General features: G+C 42.8%; 1 protein-coding gene across 5 annotated transcripts in view; it reads right to left on the bottom strand.

Moving 5' to 3' along the window:
• Nucleotides 1–13,497, bottom strand: part of TENT4A (terminal nucleotidyltransferase 4A) — a 59,943-nt gene extending 46,446 nt beyond the window's left edge. For 4 of the 5 annotated variants that reach the window (XM_051798987.1, XM_051798985.1, XM_051798983.1 and 1 more), the window contains exon 1: nucleotides 12,262–13,497. In XM_051798987.1, the coding sequence (XP_051654947.1) occupies nucleotides 12,262–13,082 (821 nt within the window). In that variant the 5' untranslated portion in view covers nucleotides 13,083–13,497. The remainder of the gene's footprint in view (nucleotides 1–12,261) is intronic. The other variant, XM_051798986.1, reaches the window with a different exon arrangement.
• Nucleotides 13,498–26,275: the final 12,778 nt, after the last annotated feature.

Consider the following 26,275-nt stretch of genomic DNA (forward strand, 5'->3'; position numbering starts at 1 on the left):
ACAAAGGGGCAGCCATCCTTCCAAGCCTCCAGTAATATCCTTTGGCATACTTTTGGGGTGGATCCCAATCATGATGCATATTAGCTCAAAGGACTTTTCTTCCATTGATTTTTCCAACTCTTTCAGTCCATTTATGCTTTTGTCACAACGGCATTCTATGAGAATTTAAGTATGCATCAGAGTAAAGAGAACTTTGTTTTAAATTGTTGCCTGGTAATGATTTTATCTGATGCTCTTTTTCTTGGGGCAAAAAAAGTTATTACTGGTAGTTCATCTTAAAACGTAACACTTCATAGGTTCTCAATTCATATCCACTTGTCTCTATCCACCAGCAGTTTTCCAAGCTACTAATCCTCATTGATTTCTCTCTCTTTACACAAAAGCAAGTCCAAAGTTTGATCACTGCTAACCTTCTTCAGCTTGTTTTCAGTTTGCACCACATTTTCTGACAGGTGGCAAACACACACAGAGTCAACACGGAATTCCGCCCTTCAGTCCAACACACACCTGTTTTCATTTTATTGTCTCTACATTCGCCAAGATTGCTGCTGCTACTTGAGTATACAGCTGCTCTTTAAAAGAAATCATTATGAAGGAGCTTTAAGGTGTTTTCTGAACAAAACTACCAACATAAAGCCCATCCACTGGGTATATTCAGCCTGAACTATTTTTCTTCAATCATGTTTCTGTATTTACTGAAAAATTCAACTTTACCAGTAATTTTATAATCTAACCAACAATGAAATCCCACTGCAACCGTCTGCAGTCAGCTCTAGCTGTCTATTACCTCTTCTATCCTTCCCTCATTCATTTCTTCCCTCCAAGTATTTATAAATATATGGAGCAACAGCATCTTGAGTCATTCTACTGGTAATCTTCCCTTATTATAAAGTAAATAATTTATTCTTTCCTTTGGTTATTTCTAAGCAGCTAACCCATAAGCCCAGCAAATCTGTAATTGTTCAGTTTTTACATGGTCTTCAAAAAAGAATCTCAGAAACATTCTTTGGAAAAAAAAAAATCCAGCAGTTCTGTGTTATCAGACTGAACACAGGAATACAGATTAACAATTAATCCTTCCAGAAAACGAGACCTGTGAGACACAACTACCTTTATCAAAACATGCACTAGATCCTTTCTTTATGTTTGCTCATGCAAGCAAGTTCTGTTTTGTTACAGTATCAGCACCATCCAACCACTGCAGGAGACATTTCTGGAAAAAAAATGCATTTATAGTAGCCATCCTGTATTAGAGGAGGAGAGTAAAAGGGGTCTGAGTTCCCCTATGCACTGCAACCTCTACCATACGCAGCATAGCCTTTCAAAAGCAGCCCCTAGTGTGTCAGTGAGCTCAGAAAAATAGCCAACACATAAGCACTCTCACTTCAATGCCCCACAGAGCTTCTGTTCAGATGATTAACACTGTCATAATTCTTAATCATATCATGAAAGAAGAATATCACTCATCACTAGTCTACATTTCCTTCCCTGATCTACCTTGTACTATGAAGTCAGCTTCATATTTTCTACTTTGTACTGGCAAGACAGTACTTCGCTGTTGCCCCATGCAAACTGAATCATTAAACAAAGGGCTAGATAATCAAAAATCATTTAGAGTTCAAACTATACTCATGGTTAATTTCTCTGAAATTATTTGGTATATACCACAAGACACAGTTGTACAATAGGTATCATTCTTCTGATTGGATTTAAACATTCTTACTGAAATTTAAAATGACAGTTGCCCAGAGTCAAAGAAAGTTCTCATGAGAAGTCAATCTTAAGACCTTCTCTGACAGAAGGTAATGCAATTAGTTCACTTTAATTCTTACTATATGATCTGACTTTCCTTGGGTGCCCTTTCATGTCTCTCTACGAGCCCTAATGACTCTGGCAAAGTTTCTTGCTTTCGATGTGCAAGGTTTTCAGGTTTTAATGCACTTAGTAAACCAGCTCTCAAACCCTCTGTCTTAACAGACTTCTATTTTCTTTGCTCTTTCCAGTCAGTTTTCCTTAATTCAACAGTTTCTGCTTCTTAGAGAAGATTTTCCTGGTCTATGGCCTTCTGGATAAGAATCAGTGCTATCCTCACAGTCAGCACATGACAGCACAACCACTTTAGCATTTTAGCCTTTTGGCTTCCACCTGAAGAAGCTTCTCAAAATTGAGATGCTTTTTGAAAAGTTAATGTTACAATAGTTTACATTTTTCTAAACATCTTTGCTCAAACAAGGTTATTGGAACACAGTCATAAAAAAAAAAGCTCTGATACACATAAAACAAGATCTTGTATGCTGCTCCTGTATGCTAATCCTGGAGTAACTTCTCTACTAGCTGAAGGAATAATGTGCTGTCTGAAAAAAACAGGTAACAATGGGACATTCAGCCAGCCAACACAGGGATAGCTTTTACTTAAGTATTCTGTCCACAGAGCCTCTATGATTTTCATAAGCTCCTCTTAAATCAGGACTGTGAGACAGTATTTTAATCATTAGGAACACAATTTCCATTTGCAGCACATGATGTACATGCAGATACAAGTAACATCCTAACTCTTTCTTTTTTAATAGCACTTCCTTCAACATATAGCTAGTCAATTTGCTCAATTTTCTTCTGGCTTCTTAAAGATTTTGGACTCCCAACAGCATCCCCGCACCTAACTATCTTCTATAACATTTTAAGATGCCTATTGGATTACTTTTCTAGCAAATGTAGGCCTTTTAATCAACTATCTCACAAGGCAGTTTTATTATATTTATAGAAACACTGGGAAAGAAACTTGTTGATGAGCTGTACCTGTACTCTTAATGCAAGACGGAAAAGATTAGAACACAGGGATGAAGAAGAGAGGATACTTGTACTTGCTACACTATTCAGCTTGCTAATTTTAACAGCCTATTCACCGATGCTATTACTGGCTAAGCACAGCAAGCATCTGCTGCTTACAGGCTGAGCTACACAACAGAATTAACATCTTCTGTTTATCAAAAAATTATCCCTTTTACTGGTTTAGGAAAGGCAGACGCACTTCTACTCTCCAGGTTAAAATAAAACTCAGGTGACATTCTCAGGCTTTTGTAATGTTTTTCCTTAAAGGCAGGTATCCAACAAAGGAGAGCATGTACTTTATTCATGTACTGTATCTAGAACTATTATTATACATAAGACTGACTTATTACTTCAAGGGCTAACTTCAGTGCACTGAAATTGAAATACTCAAACAGCAGCAACAAACCAGAAGGTGAATGAAAAGCTACAGAGATTGTTCCCTCAAGTAAGCAGCCTCTTTCTTTTCAGCATGCCTATGCTATTAAGCACATGAATTTAGTGTAAAGGAACAGACAGAAACATGACTGCACCCTTTATATGGAACAACTAATTATTTTTCATAACATATCCTCTACTTACTAGAATGAGTATTTTTCTAACTAGAGTCTAACACATAATCAAAGAATCGTTATAAAAGGAAAGAAAAGATGACACAGTTAAAGCACGTGGGTGTAACACTACAGGTGTGTAGGAAAGGGAAGTAAAGAAATGAGGAGGTATAAGCAGTATTTCAACAGAATCTTTGTTGAAATAAAGGTTACAAGACACAGAATACGTTCTTTCAATGAAGCACAAACTCCAAAACACATGTGAGGACTTTGCTGCCTTGAGATTAAACACTGAAAGGCACAGCGGTCACTGCACATATTTTGGAAATCTGTTGAACTACACCACCTACAACTAGAGCAAAGCACAATTGCATTACCATGGAAATGCAGGTGAAATCTCACACTACAGCAATCAAAATGCATTCAGTAGTTGAAATCAGTCTTACAGTCTAAGGAACACAGTTCAGTGAAATAAAGGAGAATATATATATAAATATGAGTGAAAGAAATGGTATATTCTGAGACACAGACTTTTCCACTATGATCTGAAATTAGGACATCTGCAAAAGTTGCAAAATTAAAACAATAACCATGAAGAGGAGATGAACTTAAAATTCTTCTCTTCCCACTAAACTCACAACATCCATCAGATGCCTTTAGTTTTGTATACTAGTCCTCCTTAATACCAGTAAGGCTCAGGCAGGAGTACTCTATACCATTTGCAATGTTCTAAGACTACAGATAAGAGAAACTATGAAAACAGTGTTACATTCAGACTATACTGCTGCAGCAAATCAGTCTCCTATTACTAGGTAATTCAGGCAGCAATTATCTTTGACACTGTAATTGTATGGAAGGTAGAAAACTACAAAGACTGGCAGAATAAAAAAAAGAAATCTCAACTATATAGAACTTACAAATCAGAGCTGTGAAATGTTTTACAGACAGGTACCCTAAACACCACACTCAAATAAGAATCAAGCTTACTTTGCAAGTTAACTACTACGGAGAGAATGGAAGAAAAAAGCACTTTTGTTTTCGTCCACAGAACAAAGAGTAGTTTATAAAATATACTGTACCTTTTCCACAAGAGATCATATTGTTCTTATTTCCCCTATAAGCTTTCCCTTTGCTCCACAGTCTTTCAACTCAAAGCCTGTCCTAATTTTAGACCAAATTTCTTGCCAATTAGATTTTACCTCTTAGGAACACTTTAATAGTTGATGTGCTCAAGAAACTAAGCTTGTTGGACTGACTTACACTGCAAATTTCCAGACTTAAGTAACAGAATTTGTTTGCATTTTGAAAAAGAATCAAAAACTAATGTATTTTTGCAAACTATGTCAAACCAGTATAACTCAAGCAATTACATTATTAATGGCTAGATGTCCTCTGAAAAAGCTGCATTATAAAAAAATATAAAAAATAAGCAGATGTACATCTCCAGTTTAATACATGGCAAAATAGACCCACTATGTAAGCTTCTGAAGTACATTACTCCTGACTTGGACTGCTGGACTTCACCACACCACCAAGAAAATACCACAATTATTTTGTTGTACCAGTGAAGAACACCATATGTTATACCTTGGAACTGAATCAGCAAGCTTGCTATGCCAATAAATAGAACTGCTAAACCCCAAAATTCCTGTTGTAATACCATTCTTTTCCAAATGCCCAAGGATAGCAAGTGATTAACATCCCAGACAAGTCAGATGAAACACAAGAGAAGAAACACATTAGTGATGAGAGACTAATTATGCCCACGCAGATCAGATATGCATTACACTAGGTTAGCCACTGAAATGTTTAAGAGAAGCAACTCTTGACACAATACCAAGGACCAGAATCTAATTCAAAATGTATCCATCAAAGCACCACTAGCAGCAAACCCTGCACATTCAAAGTCAGCATCTCTGCAAGGCAACAAAAGCTAGAAAAGCCTTTTCTGGATTTCAGTACTGCTGAGTTCACCATATAAAAGAGGAAGCTCCTTAAGTTAAGAATCGTAACCAAAAGAATAAGGTGTTTCAGTGACTATGAAAGAGATCACACTGATTGTAGCAGAAACGTGCATCACTAATCAGGTTTCAGGGGAAAAAAGAGTTTCTACCACCTTGTCACAGGATTCCATCAGAAGATGTCTTCAGAAACCCTGAAGTGACGTACAAAGAGGAAAAGAGGATTGGAAGATTAAGGATATCAAAAACGATTATGAGGAACAACTTAATGAGATGCAAAGCTATGCTTGAGAAAGGTTAAACTAGTTCAAGAGCCCCAAAACCTGCTTCTGTTAAGTGAATTAAGTGATCAGTACAGAGAAAGTCAAGTGATCCCAATGTGTGACATGCAGAGAAGCTAGTACTTTTTTCTTTTTTTTTTAATCCTTCAGAAGTTTCCCTGATCCATAACTACATGGGGAGAACTTATCACAAGCCAACTTTTCAGTAGAAAATACTCCATAAAAAGTCTGTTCCTGATAATTTGGTATTCACCAAGTTACACTCACTCGATACTGCATTTGTATCAGAATAACACTTTAGTTATCTTTTTTTTTTAGTTTAAAAGCATTAGTTTTCACATTCAAAATAGTCAAAGTAGCCAAAAGTAGAATCAATGCAACACAAATAGTTATGACTGCATCAAGATGCTAACATAGCTATCATAAATGGTAGTAGTGTCACAAAAAAAACCCCAACAAACCTAACAAAACATTAAGAGCTACTTGAAGAATCAGTGATCCACAAAGGCAAATCTGTTATCTACCTGGATTCCCAAATAGCATTTGACAATGGCCCCACATGCACTTATGCAGGCTTATGAAGAAACTAAGCTGATATGAGGGTGAAGACTTGATAAAGAATTGTTTTAAACAAAACAAACAGCTGTATCTCTCAGTTTCTGTATTAAAGGAAGATCACCAGTGAAGCCTCAAAGCACAAAAACAACATGCAAGTCTCACATTAGTAATCAGGAAACAAAGTACAAGACAGAACAAGATAGCCCAACATGCAGGAATACCATGACACTATCACACACAGGTCTGGTTCATGCAAGTCCCAAAGATACACCAGAATTGCAAAGCATACAGAAGGGACCAACATCCAGAAGCAGAAAATGGTTTCAACAGAAGAAATGATTAAACAGAGTAGAAAACAAGACAACTGTCAGGTGATTCAACTTTTCCCACTCCTTTTTCAAGTCAGCTGCAAAGAACACTCATGGACTGCCTCAGTGATGCACAGAGCTGTGACTGGCAGCAACTACAACCCTAGTGACAGCCTCAAGAAAAAAAAATAAAGGTCCTTACATAATGCATAGCTTAACTAAGGAACATCTACCCACAGGTCACTTCTGATCCCAGATCATACAAGATCAAGACATTCACACACAAAATCCACAGTAAGTAACAATGCACTGCCTGTAGCCCAGGTAGTCCAAGAACCATACATCATTTAAAGCTAAGAGATGCTTCCAGGAAATATCACCACAGGCTCATGTTGATTTATTCCTCTACCAATATTTGGCACTGTCCTCTAATGGTCTCACCCCGTACAGCTGTTGATGTTCTTAATGCCAATTATCTCTACTGCCAAAGCCTAACAACTGGCAAAAACATCATGAAGCTGATGCCAGGATGAAACTGGTCCAAACATGTTCCACTCTCCTTTATACACAGATGTGAGCACCTGTCATGCAAAGCCTTCTCATGTTTTACCACTGTAGCTTAGCCCTTCTGACCTCTAGTACCTCTACTGACTCTCAAGTCTACTGCTGCCAAAACAATCCTTTCACTCCACTGCCAAAAGCATCAGTCTCTAACTCTAGGTTAGGTATCCACTTTATAAGGAAACTTTGAGTTTTACCTACTCTAGTCAACTTACTTGACCACAGAAAAAACAGATGTTCTGTTCTTTTGATATTCATCCAGCAACTACCCTTGAACTTTGCTGTGTACCAGCCTCTAGGCATGAAAACAATCCATTCAACTACATCCCGCTGCTCTCTCCAGAAATTTACTGTGACTAACAACCAACTACTCCCACGCAAGGATTGCATACTACGGTATATACTGCCTAGTTCTGCCCTGATCTTGTAGTCAAACAAAACAAGAATTGAGTGTACAGCACCAGTGCTACCTGCCTCCTACATTAACGCCTCCACTACAGGCACCCACCTAACACTGGAGACAGCAAACACCATGGATTTAACAGCAGTGTGGATGAAGCATAGCCTACTGTGTTGATTCTTTATCAGAAGGTGTTGGAGCAAGACAACACTGTTAACTATGGGGATAAGTTAAGAATAACCACCCTTGAGAAACCCTTAAAGCCCTTACAAAAGCTGGACACTCCAGTGCAGACACTAAAGGCATCATAGAGGTTCCAAAGTCTACATTCTTCCAGCTCAAAGCACGAGAAAACGAAATTTGCGAAAGGGGCTAACAATGTGGCATCCCTACACATTAGTTTACATCTGACAGCTCTAACAGCAGCATAATAAGACGCAAGGGTTGACAAACACGCAACTGAAGCTATGCAAGGTCCTGAAGCAATGCATTTCTAACAGTGCCTTCGACAAGCCCCTAATTTATCTTGGTCAAAGTTCAACAATATACTAAAAAAGCAGAAGACCCTGTAAGATGGGAATTAGAAACACTTCATACAGGTGAAGAAATAAAGAAAACCTAATACAGACTTTGCATACAGTAGCACCACCACACCTCTAGAGATCACTTTTTTTTTTACACAGCATCATTCAGCTGCAAACTGGCGAACACTAAAGTAAGTCTTCTGGGGAAGCATTGTCATAAGCTTACCTTGCTTATGAGAATTCTCCCCAGGTACCTGCTGTGGTCATCAGGGAATGCTGGTCTGAATCCTCCTTCAGCCTAAGGAAATGCAGAGGTCTTTGCACTCTTGTGCTCTACAGCAGAATTTCTGTGTCATTATCAAGAGATGATTAAAGACAACCAGCTATGTAGGGGGAAAAACGAATGCAGTAAGTCATCAGACACTATGCAACACTAATTAGTCCAGGCAGAGCACCATTCCAACATATCATAACAGTTCTGGTACCCAAACTAATCCTCAACAAGCCAGTTCTGTTGTTTCTGCACAGCACTGTAATGTGCCAAGCAGATATGCCAGGTATTTCACTGCTAATCTCATTCAACATCTACAATTAGTCTCAACATTTAGTTGAAAGCATTAAGCAGAACAGTCTCATATTGTTAAAAATGCTTTAATTCTTTACTTAATTAATTAAATTCATACTAAGGAACAAAATAATTAAATCTGATATGATTTTATACTATTCATAAGTTATTCACTACATCTTATGAGAAAGCACTCTTATTAGCTCTGTGTCCAAATGTGGGACCTGTGAGTCCTTAGTAAAAAGTTTAGAATAGCTTGATGCCATATTATGAAATAAAATTTGAGCACCTTTAAACTCTCTGGATGCTTATATTTAAGATACTGTCTTTACAGAAACAGGAGGTATTTGCTTAACAAAGAATTCAGACCCTAAGATGTTAAGCATAGCTTTAAACCACACAAGAGAATATTTCACAGTACCAAGAAACAACATGTAGCTCTGAACATCAGTCACAATAGTATGAACTAACCTCATAATATTAAAGAAAACTTCTCTGCCTTGCATCTGAAAACAATTATTTTGTCATCTGTAGTCCTAAACTAAACCCAGGCATATAGGAATTTGCACTTTTGCCGTATTAATCACTCTGCTGAAGCCATATTATTCCAGTGCTTCAATCTCCTCACACCTTACCTTCCAAAATTCTGTAAAAGCATGACACAGAACAATCTAGGGCATCTAAAAGTATAGCTTTAGGATGAAGTCTAATCAAGCACAACTACTCACACTTGTGTTTTATAAGAAAATTTCCTTTTCAAAGATTGCCATGCTGCTGTCAAAAAGTGCTGAAAGCATGAGTCCACTGGAAGAAAAGGAATGCTGTACAAAAACAGAGCAAAACACTGACTTCATAGCATACAAAGTTCCTAAATATCACCACACTTACCATCACAAAGCCACTGACTATGAGCAACTTGAGAAAAAACTACGATGACTTGCACTGCTACAGACCATCTCCAGCTCTGAATGCAAAAGCAGAGAGAGCACAGTACTGTTTCAAAGCACGCAAACGATTCATCAAAAGTACTGCTGCAGCCTGGGAGAGGGCAAACAGAGATTACCCTTCTTAGTCTGTTACCAAAAGACAACACAGTAACACCGTGAGCTACTGTATATTACTTGGAAATTTCAGCATGTTGCAGAAAAACATTCTTTTGATAGCAATACTCACAGCAGAATAAGCTCTACTATTCATGTATAGTGTAAGCATAATAGCATCTATGATCAAGTCTTTCTTCCTATAATTGATGCCCAAACCAGATTGCAACTGAAGATTTTAAGGATTACATTTGTCAACAGTTGAATACACCAGTTTGGCACCACCGAAGATGCTCTATCAATAGGTCATGAGATATCGAAGTGATGCTTCAGGACCAGGCTGACAGTTCCAAGGAACAGCAGGCAGCTAAACAGGAATATAAAGGACCCACAACAAAGTCCTGCAGGGATCTGTTCCCACTCCAGCCTTTTCACTGTAATTTTTATTTGCATCGCCTACACCAGTCAGGCTTTAGGAAAATTATGTTAAACTCACCAGTAGTCATGACTTACTACAGAAGATAGATACCTAAATCCACCCTATCAGTGACAGTATTCTTATTTAAATCATATAAGTAATTCACAAAAAATTAGTAGCACCAAACAGAAAATTGTTCTAGAATACACACTTGTCCAAGATTCACCTTGGGTAACAGAACTCTAAGGCAGAAACTGCTTCTCATATTAGGTCTGTGGTTTCAACACTGATGCTCTCTTTCACCACTAGCTCCCTGCTACTTTAAGGAAAGCTCTGGAACTACAGGATCACATATGCTGTAGGTTACTGATACCCCACTCCTAGAATCAGGTCCCACTGTAGTAACACAGATCCTTGAAAGAAGATCAGGAAACACACCTTCCACTTTCAAAGCTTTTTAGCAAGACTTCTCACTAACATATCAGCAAAAGAACTACCCGTGTTTACAGAACTGAACAATGCAATTGGATCTCAGCTAAACAATTTTCTCATGTATGGATTCTCTATAAAGTTATACTTGAAGAGTGGTATAACCAATATTAAAGGAAAGCTAACAGAAAACAAAAGGGCAAAAGATTAAACGTAAATCCATATGATTGGCATAGGTGGTGTTGCCTAACAACTACAGGACAGAACCTGCAGTGCCTGGATTTGATTCCCAGGTTTGCCACAGATCTGCTGGGTGACCTTAGGCAGCTCCCTCCTCTGCCTGCCTGGAGATCTGCCTCACTGACATTGACTTGTCTTACACTGATAAATTAAAAAGTTAACTCAGAGCTCTACTGCATCTCTTTGAAAATAAAACAAAAAATTCACACTATTTTCAAGATACTGCTGGAATTTTAGACATACATCTGAATATATAGTATAGGGCCCAGTGCTCCTAGCATAAGAACCCTCTTAAAGATTCCAATTCTAGCTTCCTGTAAGTAATTTGAATTTGCAGTGTCAGTCTGGAATTAAAAAGCAGCAGTCACAAGTCTTGTCCTTCCTAGGAGAAGCCTTGGTTTACAAAATCAGAACTTTAAAAATATCTTTTAATACTTCAGAATAACTTTAGTGTACTCAACACCTGACAGTAGCACACAAAAGAGAAAAGGAAGACGCTGTTCTTAAGTTAAATCTCTCACTTAAAAATTCCCAGTTCTCAAAGGACATCCTATTATCTTTAGTTATTTCCCCTATACAAATATGCAGTGCCTTTACTCCACAGGTATCCAAGGGTCTTGGATTTTAGGAGTTGCAAGAAACTATTTTTGAAGTGACATCAGAAATCTGCTATGGTCAGTCAAGGCAGCTAGTACTTTTTCCAAGAATAAAATAACCTTAATGTTAGAAAGCAACATTTTGCCTTGACTGAATGAAATTTGACAGGCGAAATATAGCAAGCACACTGAGCGTCCCAGAGGGGCTTTGTTCAAGTTTAGTCCCTTCTCCATGCCAATAAGATCAAGTTGAATACTCGGCCTTACCACCCACCTATTTATATGAGAAAGGTATGGCCACAGGATAGGGTAAACTTCATAAAAGTGGTCTCTTTCGAAAGACAAGATTTCAGTTCAGATACTGGCTGGCTCAACCCATGCTAGCACTAGAACACTTGAGAGACATGTTTTAAGACCACAACGACTTTCATGCTTATTTCAGACAGAACTCAGCACCTCCTTTTCAAGTGATGTTCCTAACACTCCTTGAGCCAACCAGTTTGCTACAGCCTAAGCAGAGGCATTTAAAAATGAGTAAAAAGGTGTTCTTTGATTTCCACTGAACTGAAGCCTTCCACTTTTCCCTTACAATATGGATTTGCCCCTGGGAGTTTTGACAAGCATCCCTCACCCATCCTTGCTTTATTTATTGTAGGTGACCTCTGATACTGGCCTGGCAATTTCACCTCTCAACCTACTACAAAGCAAGGCCTAACCCCCTGTATCCATGGCTTCCCTGGTCCTGTCCGAATCGCTACTTCGTCCAGGAGCCACCCGGCCGGCATAGAGCAAGGTGATTTATAAAAGAGCACGGTGATTTATGAAAGAGCATGGGTTTGTGCCCCGCCGCCTCCTACCCTTGGCCTCGCTGCGGCGGCCGGCTCCATAGGAGTTCATGTGACCCCAACCCAACGCCCCCGAGCTCGGAGGCGCCCCAGCAGAGGCGGCCGAGGCCCCCCTTCCCTCTGGGGCTGCAGCAGCCCCAGGGGCCACGGCTGCTCACCCCTGCACGCCGGGACTGTATTTCCTGGTCTTCCAAGGAGTGCCGGGGCTCTGAAGCGCCGGCTGAGGCGGCTGCCGCTGCTGGTGCGGGGAGTTGTTGACGGCGACGCCGCGGCTGCCCGAGAGCAGGTAATTCATCCCATAGGTGCTGGCTTTATTCTCCCGTTTCCTGCGGCCCGGGTGGTACTGGTGCTGCTGGGGAGACGCCGGCTGCGGGTGGGGGCTGCGCGCCAGGTGCGGCGGCTGGTGGTGCCCGTTCACAGCGTTCACTTTGTTCTCGTGGAAGTTAAAAAACTCCCCGGGTCCGGCCCCGCTGCCCAGCAGCCCGGGAGGAGCCACCGCCACCGCCCGGGGGCCGCAGGAGGAAGAGGAGGAGCCGCCGCCTCCGCCGCCGCTGCACGATCCCGAGGAGGAGAAGCCGGGGCTCTCGGTGCCGGACTCCACCGACGAGCAGGAGGACGAGGAAGACACGGACGGCGACTTCTGCAGCCGCCGCCCTCCCTCGCCGCCGCCACCGTTCACCGCCGCGGGGCCGGCGGGGGCAGCGGGCACCAGTCCGGTCAGCAGGGCCGGCGGGGAAGGCGAGGGCGAAGGCGGCGACGACGAGGAGCAGCAGTCGCCGGGCGCTCCGAGCCGCACGCAGCCGTGCCCGCGGGGCGGAGAGGCGGCGGAGTCCAGCGCCGGGGAGTTGAGGCAGAGGTAGTGCGGGAAGCTGGCGCCGCCCCGGCCCCCCACGCCCTGCGAGGTCTCCCAGATCTGCATCCACAGCGCATTCGCGGGTCCTTTCTGCTCGGGCTGGATCCAGGCCACGCGGGGATCCATCCACGCCCGCCCGCCGCCGCCGCCCCTCACCGCCCGGCCAGAGCGCTGCGCCGCCGCCCGCTCGCCGCCCGCTCCCCCGCTCGCTCGCTCGCTCGGCCCGGCAGCGGCGCTAGGCGCGGGCCGGCAGCGGCCTCATGTGTCGCGGGGAGGGAGGAGGGAGAGCGGCTGGACGCAGAGCCGGGCGAGGCGAGCGCGGCTCGAGAGGAAGCGGAGGCGGCGCGAACTGTACCCGGCGCTGCCCGGAGCGCTCCTCTCGCCGTTCCAATGTGGCGTGTCCCCCTCGCCCGGGCCAGAACGGGCACTGCGCATGTCCCGCAGATTTTAAACCTTCACCGGAGACGGCCGCCCTGGCAACCGCACATGCGCGGGGAGCGGGAGGGAAAGGGGATTGGGAATGTTCCCCCGCCCCGGCCGCCCGCCCGCCTGCGCCGGCGCGTCCGGAGCGGCCGTACTTGTGCGTGGCCCCGGGCCGGGAGAGCAGCTGGATATCCTGCTGGAAGCGGGAGCGTGCTCGGCATCTCCTCCGTATCTCACAGAATGGGTCGTCTTATCCAGCCTCCCTGGTCAAGCAGGGCCGTCCTAGAGCACATTGCACAGGGTTGCGTCCAGACGGTTCTTGAATATCTCCAGTGGGGGAGACTTCACAGCCTCTCCGGGCAATCTGTTCCAGTGCAGAGTCACTCGCACAGTAAAGTTCTTCCTCACGTTCAGGTGGAACTTCGTGTGCGTCAATTGCTACCCGTTGCCTCTTATCTTATTGGTTGGTGTAGTGGGTTGACCCTGGCCGGATATCAGGTACCCACTAAAGCCACTCTGTCACTCTCCCTATGCAACTGGACAGAGGACAGGAAAAAAAACAGCCAAGGGTTCATGAGTTAACAGCTGAGAGAGGTCACTTACTGATTACCTTCACAGGCAAAACAAACTCGAAGTGGGGATATTACTTAAATTTATCACTAACAGGATAAGATCCAAAGAGTGAGAAATAAAACAATCTTAAAAACACCTTCCCCCCACCCCTCCTTCCTTCCATGTTCTCCCTCCTTCCCCCCAGCGGTGCAGGGGGATGGGGAATGGGGGTTACGGTCAGTTGTTGTTTCTGCCGCTGCTCAGAGAGAGGAGTTCTTTCCCTGCTCCCCCACGGGAGATAGTCCTTGATGGACCTCTCCGGTGTGAATCCATCCCTCGGGCAGCAGTTCTTCCCAAACTGCTGTCCTGTGGGTCACTCCTCCATGGGGTGCAGTCCTTCACAAATGAGCTGTACCGGTGTGAGTCCCCAACAGGGGCCCCAAGTCCTACCCAGGAAAAACCTGCTCCAGCGTGGGCTTCCCTCTCCACAAGCTACAGGTCTCCAGCAGGACCTTGCTCTGTCTTGAGCCTCCCACAGGGTCACAGCCTCCTTCATGCATCCACCTGCTCCAGCATGGGCTTTTCAATGGGGTGCAGATGGATCTCTGCACCTCGATGGTCCTCCATGGGCTGCAGGGGCACAGCTGCTCCACCATGGTCTGCACCACGGGCTGCAGGGGCCTCAGCTCCGGTGCCTGGAGCACCTCCTCCCCCTCCTTCTGCACTGACCTTGTTGTCTACCTTGTTGTTACCATGTTCTCACTCCGCTCTTCCCTGGCTGGAATTCTTTCTGTGCCACAAACTTTTGTTCTTAAATATGTTATCACAGAGGTGTTAATATTACTCCTAATTGCCATGGCCAGCGGCAGGGAGTCCGTCCTGGAGCTGGCTCCAGGCATTGGCTCTACCGGACAGAGGAAGCTTCTAGCAGCTTCTAATGGAAATCACCCCTGTAGCCCTCCTTCCCCCTCAAAACATAGCCACAGAAACCCACTACAGCTGGCATCACCGAGAAGAGCCTGGCTCCATGCTCTTGACACCCTCCCTTCAGATACTGATAGACACATTGATGAGGTGCCCTCTCTGTTGTGCTCTTCATCTCCGCGCCGCAGCGGTTTCTCACTAACACCGTATCGTCTGTCCTGCTCTATGCCCCAGCTCATCTGTTTGGAGAAGTGCAGCCCAGTTCCCACAGAAATAAAAGAGTGGATTTTGAGGAGTAGTTGAGAGAAAAAGGAAGTGTGGGCAGACCTCCTTCTGGAGAGCAGAGTGGCTGGGAGTGTGGGACTGAGCGGGGCTGATCATGCCATGGGGGCAGGGGAGGCACGCCTGATGCGTACAGACAGCAGCAGGCAGTTCATAACCAAGGGGAGGCTCTCCTTCCTGGCTTGGGAGCACCAAGACAGCACCACGAAGTACTACCTTGACACTGGGTACTTAGTTTTTTATTGGGCTTAAGACTCAAGGAGACAGTGCCTGTTCCAAGGCGCGTCTCTGATGGATGGGTTTCACATGCAGTGATCACTGAGTAAAATGCATATGGCTGTTGGAACACAATCAAATGCAGATACACGGTGTGTCTTCTGTGGTCTAAAGATCGTCTTTAACAGCCAGCCTCCCAGAATGACGTTTATAACTGTTCTCTTTCTAATCCAGTGATCTGGCCTTTTCCCTGAGCAGCTTCAGCACCATGTATGGATAAGGTGTCCTCTCCAGGGAGGGAGGCCTGCAGAGTCTCTAGCAGGCCGACTCCCCAGTCAGTTGAATACAGCCCTTAACCTGTCTGCAGAACAGCAGAGAGAAGGGTTGTATGTGCATAAAGACAAATACCATCAGGGAATCCTAGTTAGAACAGCCCTCTGATGCAGTTGTGTGGTACATCTTGAGTGATCTTGCTGTCACAGAAGGGGAGAAAAGGAGAGGTCCCACTCTGCATAATCCTGCTAATTGCTAATTGCTTTCCCTGCTCCCTTGCACAAGCGCTGATATTAATCAGTGAGCCACTTTAACTTGTTAATTCAGAGAAGACAGCACTCGGAAGAGAACTAGTAGTTTTCAGCAGTTCATTTTGAATTAGCTTATTTTGTGATCAGAGTTGGCACTAAGGATGTTTGGAGAGAAGATGAGAGAACAAAACTGTCATCTGTAAGCAGAAGGCAGTTGTATTTATATTATATAGTTATATATTCATATTCTAACTATACCGTTAGATGTCAGAGCAAGGGAAACTGATGTGAAGGTGACAGCCTAATGTTTATTATTGAAAGTCATTTAGAAAGAGCAGGTCACTAATTTGTTTTTGTTAAAGAACAGGCCTCTCTTCAGGACTAACAGCCAAAGTACACATAAAAGTACACAGTAAACTAACCAAAAACAAACCACGGGAAAGGGCTGTTAAACTTGTCTCATATAAAAGCATGTTCACCAGAATTTCCATCTGATGAAACCAAAGCACCCTTCTAGCTAGCATGGTCAATGAAGTATACAGATCTCAGCCTCTTGAGTTACTGATAGCAGTCCTTGGTTTTACGGTTCATCTTCCAAAGGGTTTTGGATAGTTTTGTTTTGGTTTTAATTGAACTTGTCTGGAGACAAATAAACAGGCCCCTCAACTCTATTCTTTTTAAATAAATGCCATATATTTTTATATAAATAAACCATAGAATGACACTGTCTCTTTTCTTTTAGCCCTGAATACTTTGCATTCTTGCCTCTCTGACAGTCCAGGTTCAGCAAGGAGAGATGAGGATTGACAGTATTTCTGCAACTTTAGCTGGTGTGGTATGCTAGCAGTTGGAAGAGTTACTTTGCACATTGTGAGATCCTGGATCCGAATCTCACTGAATTATTGGTATGGGTCAGAACCAACTCACTGTGAGTGTGTGTGTGGGGAAGGGCTGGGCCTGGACCTGCAGGAACACGGTGAGATCTGCACACAGGGCCGGTGCTGAGGGCACAGGGCAGAGCTGAAGGCAAGGCCTGCTGCCCACGCAGAGCACACGGCAGAGCTGAAGGCCCTGCAGCCGGGCTGTCAGTCAAGGCAGAGCTGCAGCCTGTGACTGGCTACAGCACAACTCACTCTGGCCTGGAAGGCACTGACTGGATATCCTGCCTGGAAGAGAAGACTGAACCCTATAAATACACAAGACTCCATGCGGTCTCCCTCTTCTCCTCTTCTCTCTTCTCCCTCTCCAGCCCGCACCATGTTAAACATCGGATCTTGTCAGTAACTATTCTCCTCTCTCTCTCTCCTTCTCTCTTTCTTTACCCCTTTTAATCTGTTTTCTTTTTGCCTTCTCTTGTGGGTAACTTAAAACCAATGAACTGTCTTTTACTAAAGCTGGTATATGGATTGTTTTAGTGGGTGTTTCCTGTGGAATGGGTCTTTGTGCTGAATGTTTTAGTGAAATGCTTTTTTCTTGGTTGTATTTTACTCCTGTGTAAACCTTTTGCCAAAATATCTTATTTTTCTCACTAAATTAAAAAGAATTTCTCTTAGAGAAGAGTGTGTAACTCTTTCTCCAGACACTAATTAGAGGTTATAACAAACCAAAAGGTTTTTAAAAAGTCTTAAATAAAAAATGTAACCACTCTGGGCAGTTTATAGCTTAACCCGGAGTGCAACATGGATGCACTGTGAAGTACTGAGAAGGATGAGGAAGCTATAAAGCCCAGATCTCAACCTTTTTAGTTCTGTATTCTGACTTTCCATACATCTGGTGAAGATCACATCTTCAAGCTCCTGAGTTAAAAATCTTAAAATTAAGAAATACTATTCCGTGTTTTCATAGAATCATAGAATCACAGAATGGATAGTGTTGGAAGGGACCTTAAAGATCACCGCATTCCAACCCCCCTGCCATGGGCAGGGACACCTTCCACTATACCGGGTTGTTCCAAGCAGAGGTATGGGCAGGAAACCAGAAAGACACAATGACCAATCTTATGGAGGCCTTTCCAAGCTCAGGAGTTTTTCATGACCTATTTTCTTTATTTCCTTCCCTGTCCCGCTGCCATCTTTTAAAGTCAGCACTTTCAAGAGGGCCCGATTTCCCACTTCGCTAAAATTACTTCCAACTTCATTTTGAGATTTAACTGGCAGAGACCACTGCCTCGTAAGAGGCAATAACTCAAAAGGAGATTTTGATTGATGAGAGATAATATTCCTGAGACTGTCACCAGTCCCAACGCTGTCCTGGAAGAGGCTAGGCTGTTTCCTGAAGTAGTTACGGAAGGAGTTGCCTCTCACTGGCTTAAGCTGTGCTCCTGTAGACAGAATTTCTAAAGCTACAATAGTGCTTTGTCAGTTCTTTTTATGGGCTCTAGGCAGCAAATACCACGTGAATGTTATAGAGAACATGGGATGGATGGGATGGGCACAACCTGCTCAGAGGTCCACATTTTTAAGAACTTGGAGAGGAAGGAAGTCTCTAAGAAATCTGTAAGCAATGGTTTGATAATACAGCTATTCATTCATCTATTTCATGATGGTTTGTTGAAGCTTGTGGCACATCACTAATATATCTCTGCAGAAAAGGAGACATTACATGTTTCCTGCATAAGTGTGTATAATATGAAGAAATAATACCCAATGGCTTGTTGTGGCACAAGAACAAGAAAAATTATCATCTTCTAACATCAGCTTTTACTCTTCTCTCTTTCTAGACTCTCCATTGAGAAATCTAAATAGAGCATGTTTCTAGTCTTGTCTCTTTAAAGTGAGATTTTCCCTCTAAAAGCAGCAAGTGAGAATTTCCTTTGTAAGGATTAATTTTTTTTAAAGTCTAGTTTATTTTAACTCAGTTGTGCTTTACTGAATGAAACTACACACTGAAGGTAGAAACTCTCAGAACATTTGAAAGTCAAATATAGTTTGAATCCTCAGAAAAATTTACTTTCTTTTCAAAAGATCTTCCTTCCCATTGGTGAACTTGTGAGGATGCAGGTAATGAAAAGTCTCCCCCTGTCCTCAGCACTGGTGAGGTCACACCTCAAGTGCTGTGTCCAGTTCTGGGCCCCTCAATTCAGGAAGGATGTTATGGTGCTAGAGCGAGTCCAGAAAGTGGCAACAAAGCTGGTGAAGGGTCTAGAGGGTAAGTCCTATGAGGAGAAGCTGAGGGAGCTGTGGTTGTTTAGCCTGGAGAAGAGGAGGCTCAGGGGTAAGCTCATCACCCTCTACAACTACCAGAAGGGAGGTTGTAGCCAGGTAGGGCTCAATCTCTTCTCCCAGGCAACAAGTGGCAGGACAAGAGGACATAGTCTTAAGCTGCACTAGAGGAGGTTTAGGTTCGACATTAGGAGGAATTTCTTCACAGAAGGGATGATTAAACATTGGAATAGGCTGCCAAAGGAAGTGGTGGAGTCACTGTCCCTGGAGGTTTTTAAGAAAAGACTGGACATGGCACTTAGTGCCATGGTCTTGTTGACATGATGGTGTTTGGTTGTAGGACCCGATCTCGGAGGTCTTTTCCAGCTCAGGTGATTCTGTGATCCTTACCTCAGGAGACATAACACCTTGTTTGCCATAGGGAAGTTCAAATATTTGATTCAAATTATTAATGTCATATGAAAAGGTGTCATTACTAGCATTGCCTATCTAATGCAAGTAACACAATGTCCTTTTCCTGACTTCAGTTTCTTTAAGGTAGTATTTAATGTTGAAGTCATAGAACCAATGACTAAAAAATGTAGTCTCATTACTCCTGAAGTCATTTAATTAATCTGTTATAAAGTGTTTTAATCTGTCTGCTTGTCACAGAGAACACAACCACAGCTCCCTCTTGAATGAAGATTATATTTCAGTTTTAGCTTCAGCACGTACATCTTTGATTTGGCAACACTGACAGTGCCGGAGTCTTTGGCAACTTTGTAGTCAATAACTGATATCTGATGGCTGCAATGCCAATTCTGTGAATAGTTCATATGTATTGGTAAATAATGGCAATTAAGTTGAATACATAAGTGGGATATATACATGCCAGTGTTGCCCAGTGCTTGCTATTAATATATTTTTATAAGGAACACTCTGAACTCAGTAACACAGATAAAGGCAGATAGTGTCTCATACCTTTATTATGGCTCAGTTCACACCCCTCGAAATGATGAGATGCAAATACAGCATACCTGAGCGATGCAACCTCGGTTCTTTTCTCTGAAGATGGGAATTGCCACAGGTGTAATTCCACCGGGGCAACACAGCAAATGAGAGGTGACCAACAGGTTCTTCAACAGTTCTCTCCAGGACATCTCCAGGATTTTGGCCCATATGGCCTTCATTCTGGCCACCCACAATCAGGCTAAAAGCCTCTGATGCATCACCTCCTTCATGCTGACCAGATCTGATCTCCTTCACAGCCTTTGTGGCCCATAGCCATTCACTTAAGAGCTGGACTTGATGATTCTTGTGGGTCCCTTCCAACTCAGAATATTCTGTGATTCTGTGATAGGATGGAGAAGGCACAGAGAGTAAAATTCAGCAGTATATCTGACCAGACTTGTATCTGATGAAGGCAGGAAGAGAGAAAAACTGAACAAACCATGGTCTCAAGCTGGATGAGAGTGTGAGAGAACAGCTGTCCAGCTGAACGAGGTGCATCTCTAACAAGTGACCTTCAGAGTGTGCTAGTCACCAGGAGACAGTGTTGGGGAGAAGATAAAGAGCAGACAGTTTCCTTAGCTGCACTGTTGTCACCCTTTTTTTCAGTAAATACATTCCTGAACAGGAGAGTGGAGATACAGTTTGCACTTCTCAAATGTAGCTGATAGGGAGACAAGTAGAAATTCAGAACAGGAGTTTCTGGTTCTTACAAAGTGGGATTTGGGGCATTCTTGTAATCTGTCCTCTGGAAATATGGGCTTTTATGTTCTTCAAAATGGTTTGTGTTTCCCATTAAAGAAGGCCTGTCATGAGTAACCCTGAACAGGCTTAAATCATGTTGTATTTTCTCCCTTAAATGTTCTACTTGGCTTAGTCCTTCCTCTCTTCAAGGCTCTGTGTCCTCTTCTGATGTACACTAAGTGTCAGCCAAATTTAGGGTGTGAAGACATATTCAGAGCCAATTAAAGTGCAGAGGCTGAAACAGCTGCCAACCACCAGCCACCTCCTCTTCCCACCCCCGTCTTCCCTACTCTTACAAGGATTGCCAGCCCTATGTCAGAGAAGCTGAACACATGATAAATCAACAGCCGAACAGCTGCAGCTTCCAGCCAGGCATGTTCATGTGCATGAAAATACTCTTCTAGCTGCCTACATAAAATAGTTGTGTAGTAAATGGAGAAAGCGTGGGTGGTGGTTCACAAGCTGTTTAATTATATTTGCATTCAGAGTGGCAGCGTAGGGACAGAGGGTGCATGGACAGCCGGGTGTGATTCTTGCCTCACACTGCCGGATGTGTGTCAACACTTCTGGTGGGAACTCTGCCTTGCAGACCTTGCATCACTGTGTGCATTGTGTAGATGTGCAGCACAACAACAGGAGCAAAGTTAATGTGTCACCTTGACATTCCCACATTCTATTTCCAGTGATATATTTGGGACTCTGATAGGGATTACTTTCAAAAGGCTGCTTTATTATGAATATTTATCTTAGCTTATTACACAGCAGTTAAATACTTAACACAGCATATTTTTAAAGTATTCTGTGACATTAATTATCTAATTGTTCTATGTCATCAAGGATAGTCTATGAAAATTTTAAAGTTATTCTTGTGTTCTATTTTGTTTCTCTTCCTCATCTAGAGAAGGTTTGGAAGCATACAGATTTTGGAAGGTTTGTTTTTTAACTCAATGATAAGGAATGCTGCCTTTGAGACTTGTCACTTTTCTTAAGAGAGAATGTTTTGCCAGCAGTAACACCTAATTGAAGACAATTAAATCTTACAGACTTTCTTTCTTCAAAGGCTTATTTAGACATGGAAATGAAATTGTGATAACAAGCACAGAGGGGTTTTTAAGAATAATTTTAGCTGTAGAAAGTACTCTGTAAGAAGGATAATAAACAAATGAAGTTTATGCTGAATATCTATAAAGCTTTTAAAAGATTTTTTAAGTGGGATCTGAAGAGTTATATGAAATCAGATGCTCTGTCTTCCTCTCCTGGGTAATGCAGACCACTGCAGAGAGTTGCTTTTGTCAGAAGGGTCACTTGTTTTTGAATGACAGGTTGAGAGAATATATTAAGGAGACTCTCATGAAATTTCCTGGGAATGAACTGGTCAGGATTCCTCCCTCACTTGTGTTTGCAATCTAGGTGGTCCTGGGATCACCTTTAAGTTGTCATTTTCCAGGCTGCTGTGTAGAGGATAGCTGGGGGAATGCAGAACCTGTTGTGTGAATCCTGGCAAGGAGAAGGGATCCGAACTCATAGTGTGATTGCATGTGCTCTAAATAAGAAGGAAAAAGTACATCTGACTAGACTGTTTGCTAGGAGAAGAATCTATAAATAATGCATCATTCCTCCTAGGAACAGTATTAGAATAAAAATGCTTTCTTTCAGATCTGTTGAATGTAAGCTTTCTGCCAGGGAGAGCAAGATACTATAAAAAAAACAGTGCTAAGACATATGGGACAAGCTGTGAGAAAGCTGATGTAAAATTTGCTTAGTAAGGATGTGCCCTGGAACCCTCATCTACCATGTTAACATGGCATCAGATAGGGAACGAGCTGCTTCTATACTAAACCTGGAAGAATCATTTATGCATAGCAGAACAACTGTGGGTAGAATTAAAGTTGCACCAGGTGTCATCATGAAAGATGTAGCTCACTTTTATTAGCTTTCATGCTAGATCAAAGCCATATTTGATCTTGTACAGATTTCTAGGAGCTAATATATCTTGTGTGGTCATCTGCCTAAGTATTTTTTATTGTTTTTTCCTGCCCACTGGTCCTCATCCATAGGCAGCACAGGCACATACCCACATGCATTTGCTCTTCAAATAGAAACTGCTCTGTTGCAGTGCACCTCCCTCTCCTTAAATGTATCTATGTCCTGCATCTCCACCTTCAGAGCTATTATTTTTAACTGTTCTTGGACCACAGCTAAATTACTTGGACATCTCAGGAAGGAGATTTCCAGAAAAGAAACAGCTTGATGCCAGTATAAAAGTCCTAACCTGAGCCATATTCACATTGGGCCACTGATAAGTGAGCAGAGGAGTACAGAAGATCAAAGGAGAGCAAGATTTTTTGGCAGGGTTTCTAGCTAACAATGATGTGCAGCAGCTGTAGGATAGATTAGATAGGGACTGATAAGAAAGAATAATATGGTTTAGCAGGTCCTTTAGAGTGATAATAGGAAGAAGGATAGGAAAAGCACACATCAGTAAGAGAGCATGGCTGAAAATTTAATTTGCTGTAAAAAGAGACTTGAACTAGGAATAAGGAGAGCAAAGGAAGTAGAGTGGACAGATGCAGGTGTTGGCCAGGGGTCCAGGAAAACTGTCAGAGTGATGACAGTGTAGGCATCCATGAAGAAACACATTTACTGTGGTGAGAGCAAAAAAGGCATGAGGAAAGAGGAGTGAAATGTCAGCATTGAAACAGATTGGGATTTCTGCTTGCCTGTGGTTACTGTGTTTAGGTTGAGCTAGCAGAATAGCTGCTACTCCTCCAGGCAGGTCATGCACCAGAGCAAGGAGAGGCTGCCATTCCTGCTGCCACGTGCCAAACTGAACACTCATGTAGCTTTGTGATGGGGCAGCTTTACTTTTTGCCAGGCCTCAAATCTACCACTGGCTTAAAGCATTCAGAAGCCAGGAATCAACTCTAGGTTCCTGTGAGGCCACAGGGGAGGCCTTACAGGCTGGTGATCCTCTCCACTGAGTCCTGGTGTCCAGACAGTTTGCTGATGATTCTTGTACTTCCCAGCTGAGTGAGAAGCCTGACAGCCCTGCAGCCAGGAGCCTGCCTTGGAACAGGCCTCCAGTACTACAGCTCTTAACTGGAAGATCTTTGTCATAGTTGCTTGACAGATGAAGCTTGCAAGGGGATACTCTTTTCTTGCAAAGTCTCCGACAGAACTCATGGTGTGGTATTGACTGATGCCATTGAGCAGGCAGACAGAGTATTCATTCTGCTTAGAGAAACACAAAACTTCAGCTGTCTTTTTCTTCTGATATGGTAGGAAGGATGCATGGACTCATTGGAAACAAGTTAATTTGGACCCAAGACATGTGCTTGTGGCTCTACGCCTGCCTGCTGGGACCTGGAGAGTCTCTTTTCATCACCAAGCTGTAGCTGTTTTCTCATTCAGAGTTGCCTGGTGATAGCTATGAAGTTTATCCCAGGTGGTTCCTCATGAGATGGTGTCAGACATGGTCCACAATACCTGTTTGTGTTGGATGGAAATGATCTCTTGAGCATGTACTCTGAAAGTGACAGACATTAATACAATGTAAACGTCAAGCTTTTTAGGACTGTGGAAAATTCTCAGAAGCCAGTTAAGCCATGTGGCTACCAGTGCAGGAAGTTAAGATTGGTACTGCCAATGAGTCTTGCATGGTGGGAGAAACAAAATGTATTGAATGAATAACTCTTGTGCAGTCTCTGCATCTTATTCGCTCAGTTCATCTACCATGAGTTAATCAGACTGGCCATACAGACAACTCTACAGAAGTGATTCTTAGCATAAAGCCATGCTACTGCCCTTTCCGATTGTACACATATATCATTTAGTGGTTGAAAAGTGCTTCTCTGACAACTTTGCTGCCATTCTCTTTCAAATGCTTCTGTTATTCTTTCCCTTGTTGATGGTGTAAGTCATACCAGAGGTCCAGAGGTAATCCTTTCTGATAGTAGTGTTCTCACAGGATGCTGTATCAGGGACTTAGCCAATTCTTACATGATACAGTCATCCTCCTCCAGCTCCTTGTTTGTATAGATTGACCAGTCCCTCTGCGCTTCTAGTGGGGACCCTCTCTTGATCATTCTCTTTCTTAACTTACCTATGAGAACCCTACACAGTATCAATCTATACCCTACACTATCCAGTGTTCTAGTAATTCCATAAATCTATGGCTGACTCTTGGCTGTGAGGTGCAGACCCCTTGAGTCTTCCCTCGAACCGGATGTGTTACAAGTGGACAGGAAAACCTACAAAGATCTGTTCTGAGGATGTGGAAGCTGCCTTTCTCACCTTTTCCCCTGTGTTTCTTCCTGCTGTTTTCTACTTTCAGTATCCTTGTGACAAGTAAAATCCTTTCCTTGCTCTGTGTAATACGTTTCTTATTGAAGAGAGGTTACTGTGCACAATGCACTACTTGGCCTTGCCATAAGGATCCTATTGCCTGGTGCTGGCCTGGAAGCCATCTGTTGTGACTAGCAATGGCTCTGGCGTAGGGCTAGGAGACAGGGTGGAAGTAGTTTGACCTCAACTGTGCCATTTATAGGATAGACAGCTCTGCCTCAGCTTTCTCCACAGTTGCTAAGAACAATTTCTCGACATTTTTACTGCATGACATAATTCTTTGCTGGGCCTGATTCAAACTCATTCAGTTTGAACTCTCTCCTTTGGGCCACATGGAAGCCAGTAAGAGTTATGGACAAAATGTTTTGATCCCACAGAAATTACATCTGCAGTTACCCACAAGGAAGAAGAAACAGTCTGTGATGTCTCAGGACAGATCTCATCAATCACCCAGTAAAGTTTCAAATCAGATCTGCTAGAACAAAATATTTACAGTATACATTAGGAAAGATAAAACCTTTTCTAGATCAAGTAGAGCTCTGGCTGAATGCCCAGCCTTGCTGCCAAACAGCTGGCCTTGATGTTGGAGCAGAGTAGGCAAAGGCAGTACATTTCTCTGGAGGATCTGTACAGCAGTTAACAAAGATATGGGACCTTGTTCCTGCAGACCGAAATTACCTGTAGACTTCACTAGTATCCATTCCAAATCCTTGCAGGAGAGAGTCTAAGAAAAGTGATTTACTTAAAATGAAAGCCCATTCAAAGACTGCTATTGAAAATGCTCATACTCACCTAGGCTGAAAAATACAGTGTTATGGAGAACGATCGGTATAAACAGTATTTTGTGTTTTCCCCTACATCTTATTCTACAATCATCTACTTTGGAACATATTTAAGTTGCAAATCACTAATAAAGGTAGAACCCAACTTTTCCTCTTGTCAGTATCAGCATTTCCCTTTCTGCTCCTCCTTCAAACAGTGCTTTGCCTAAAATTCACCAGCACAAACTATTCTGTGTTAAAGAGACCTAATATTATTTAAAAAAACCCAACAAACTCCCCCCCCCAAAAAACCCAAAACAAAACAAAAGCTAAAATCAATCAACCAAGAAAAATGAACAAACAAAAAAACCACCAAAACCAAAACAAAACATACAAAAAAA

This window comes from Manacus candei, unplaced genomic scaffold, assembly GCF_025592945.1.
Source record: "Manacus candei isolate 608988 ecotype Guabito, Panama unplaced genomic scaffold, ASM2559294v1 h1tg000049l, whole genome shotgun sequence".
NCBI classification, from domain to species: Eukaryota; Metazoa; Chordata; class Aves; order Passeriformes; family Pipridae; genus Manacus; species Manacus candei.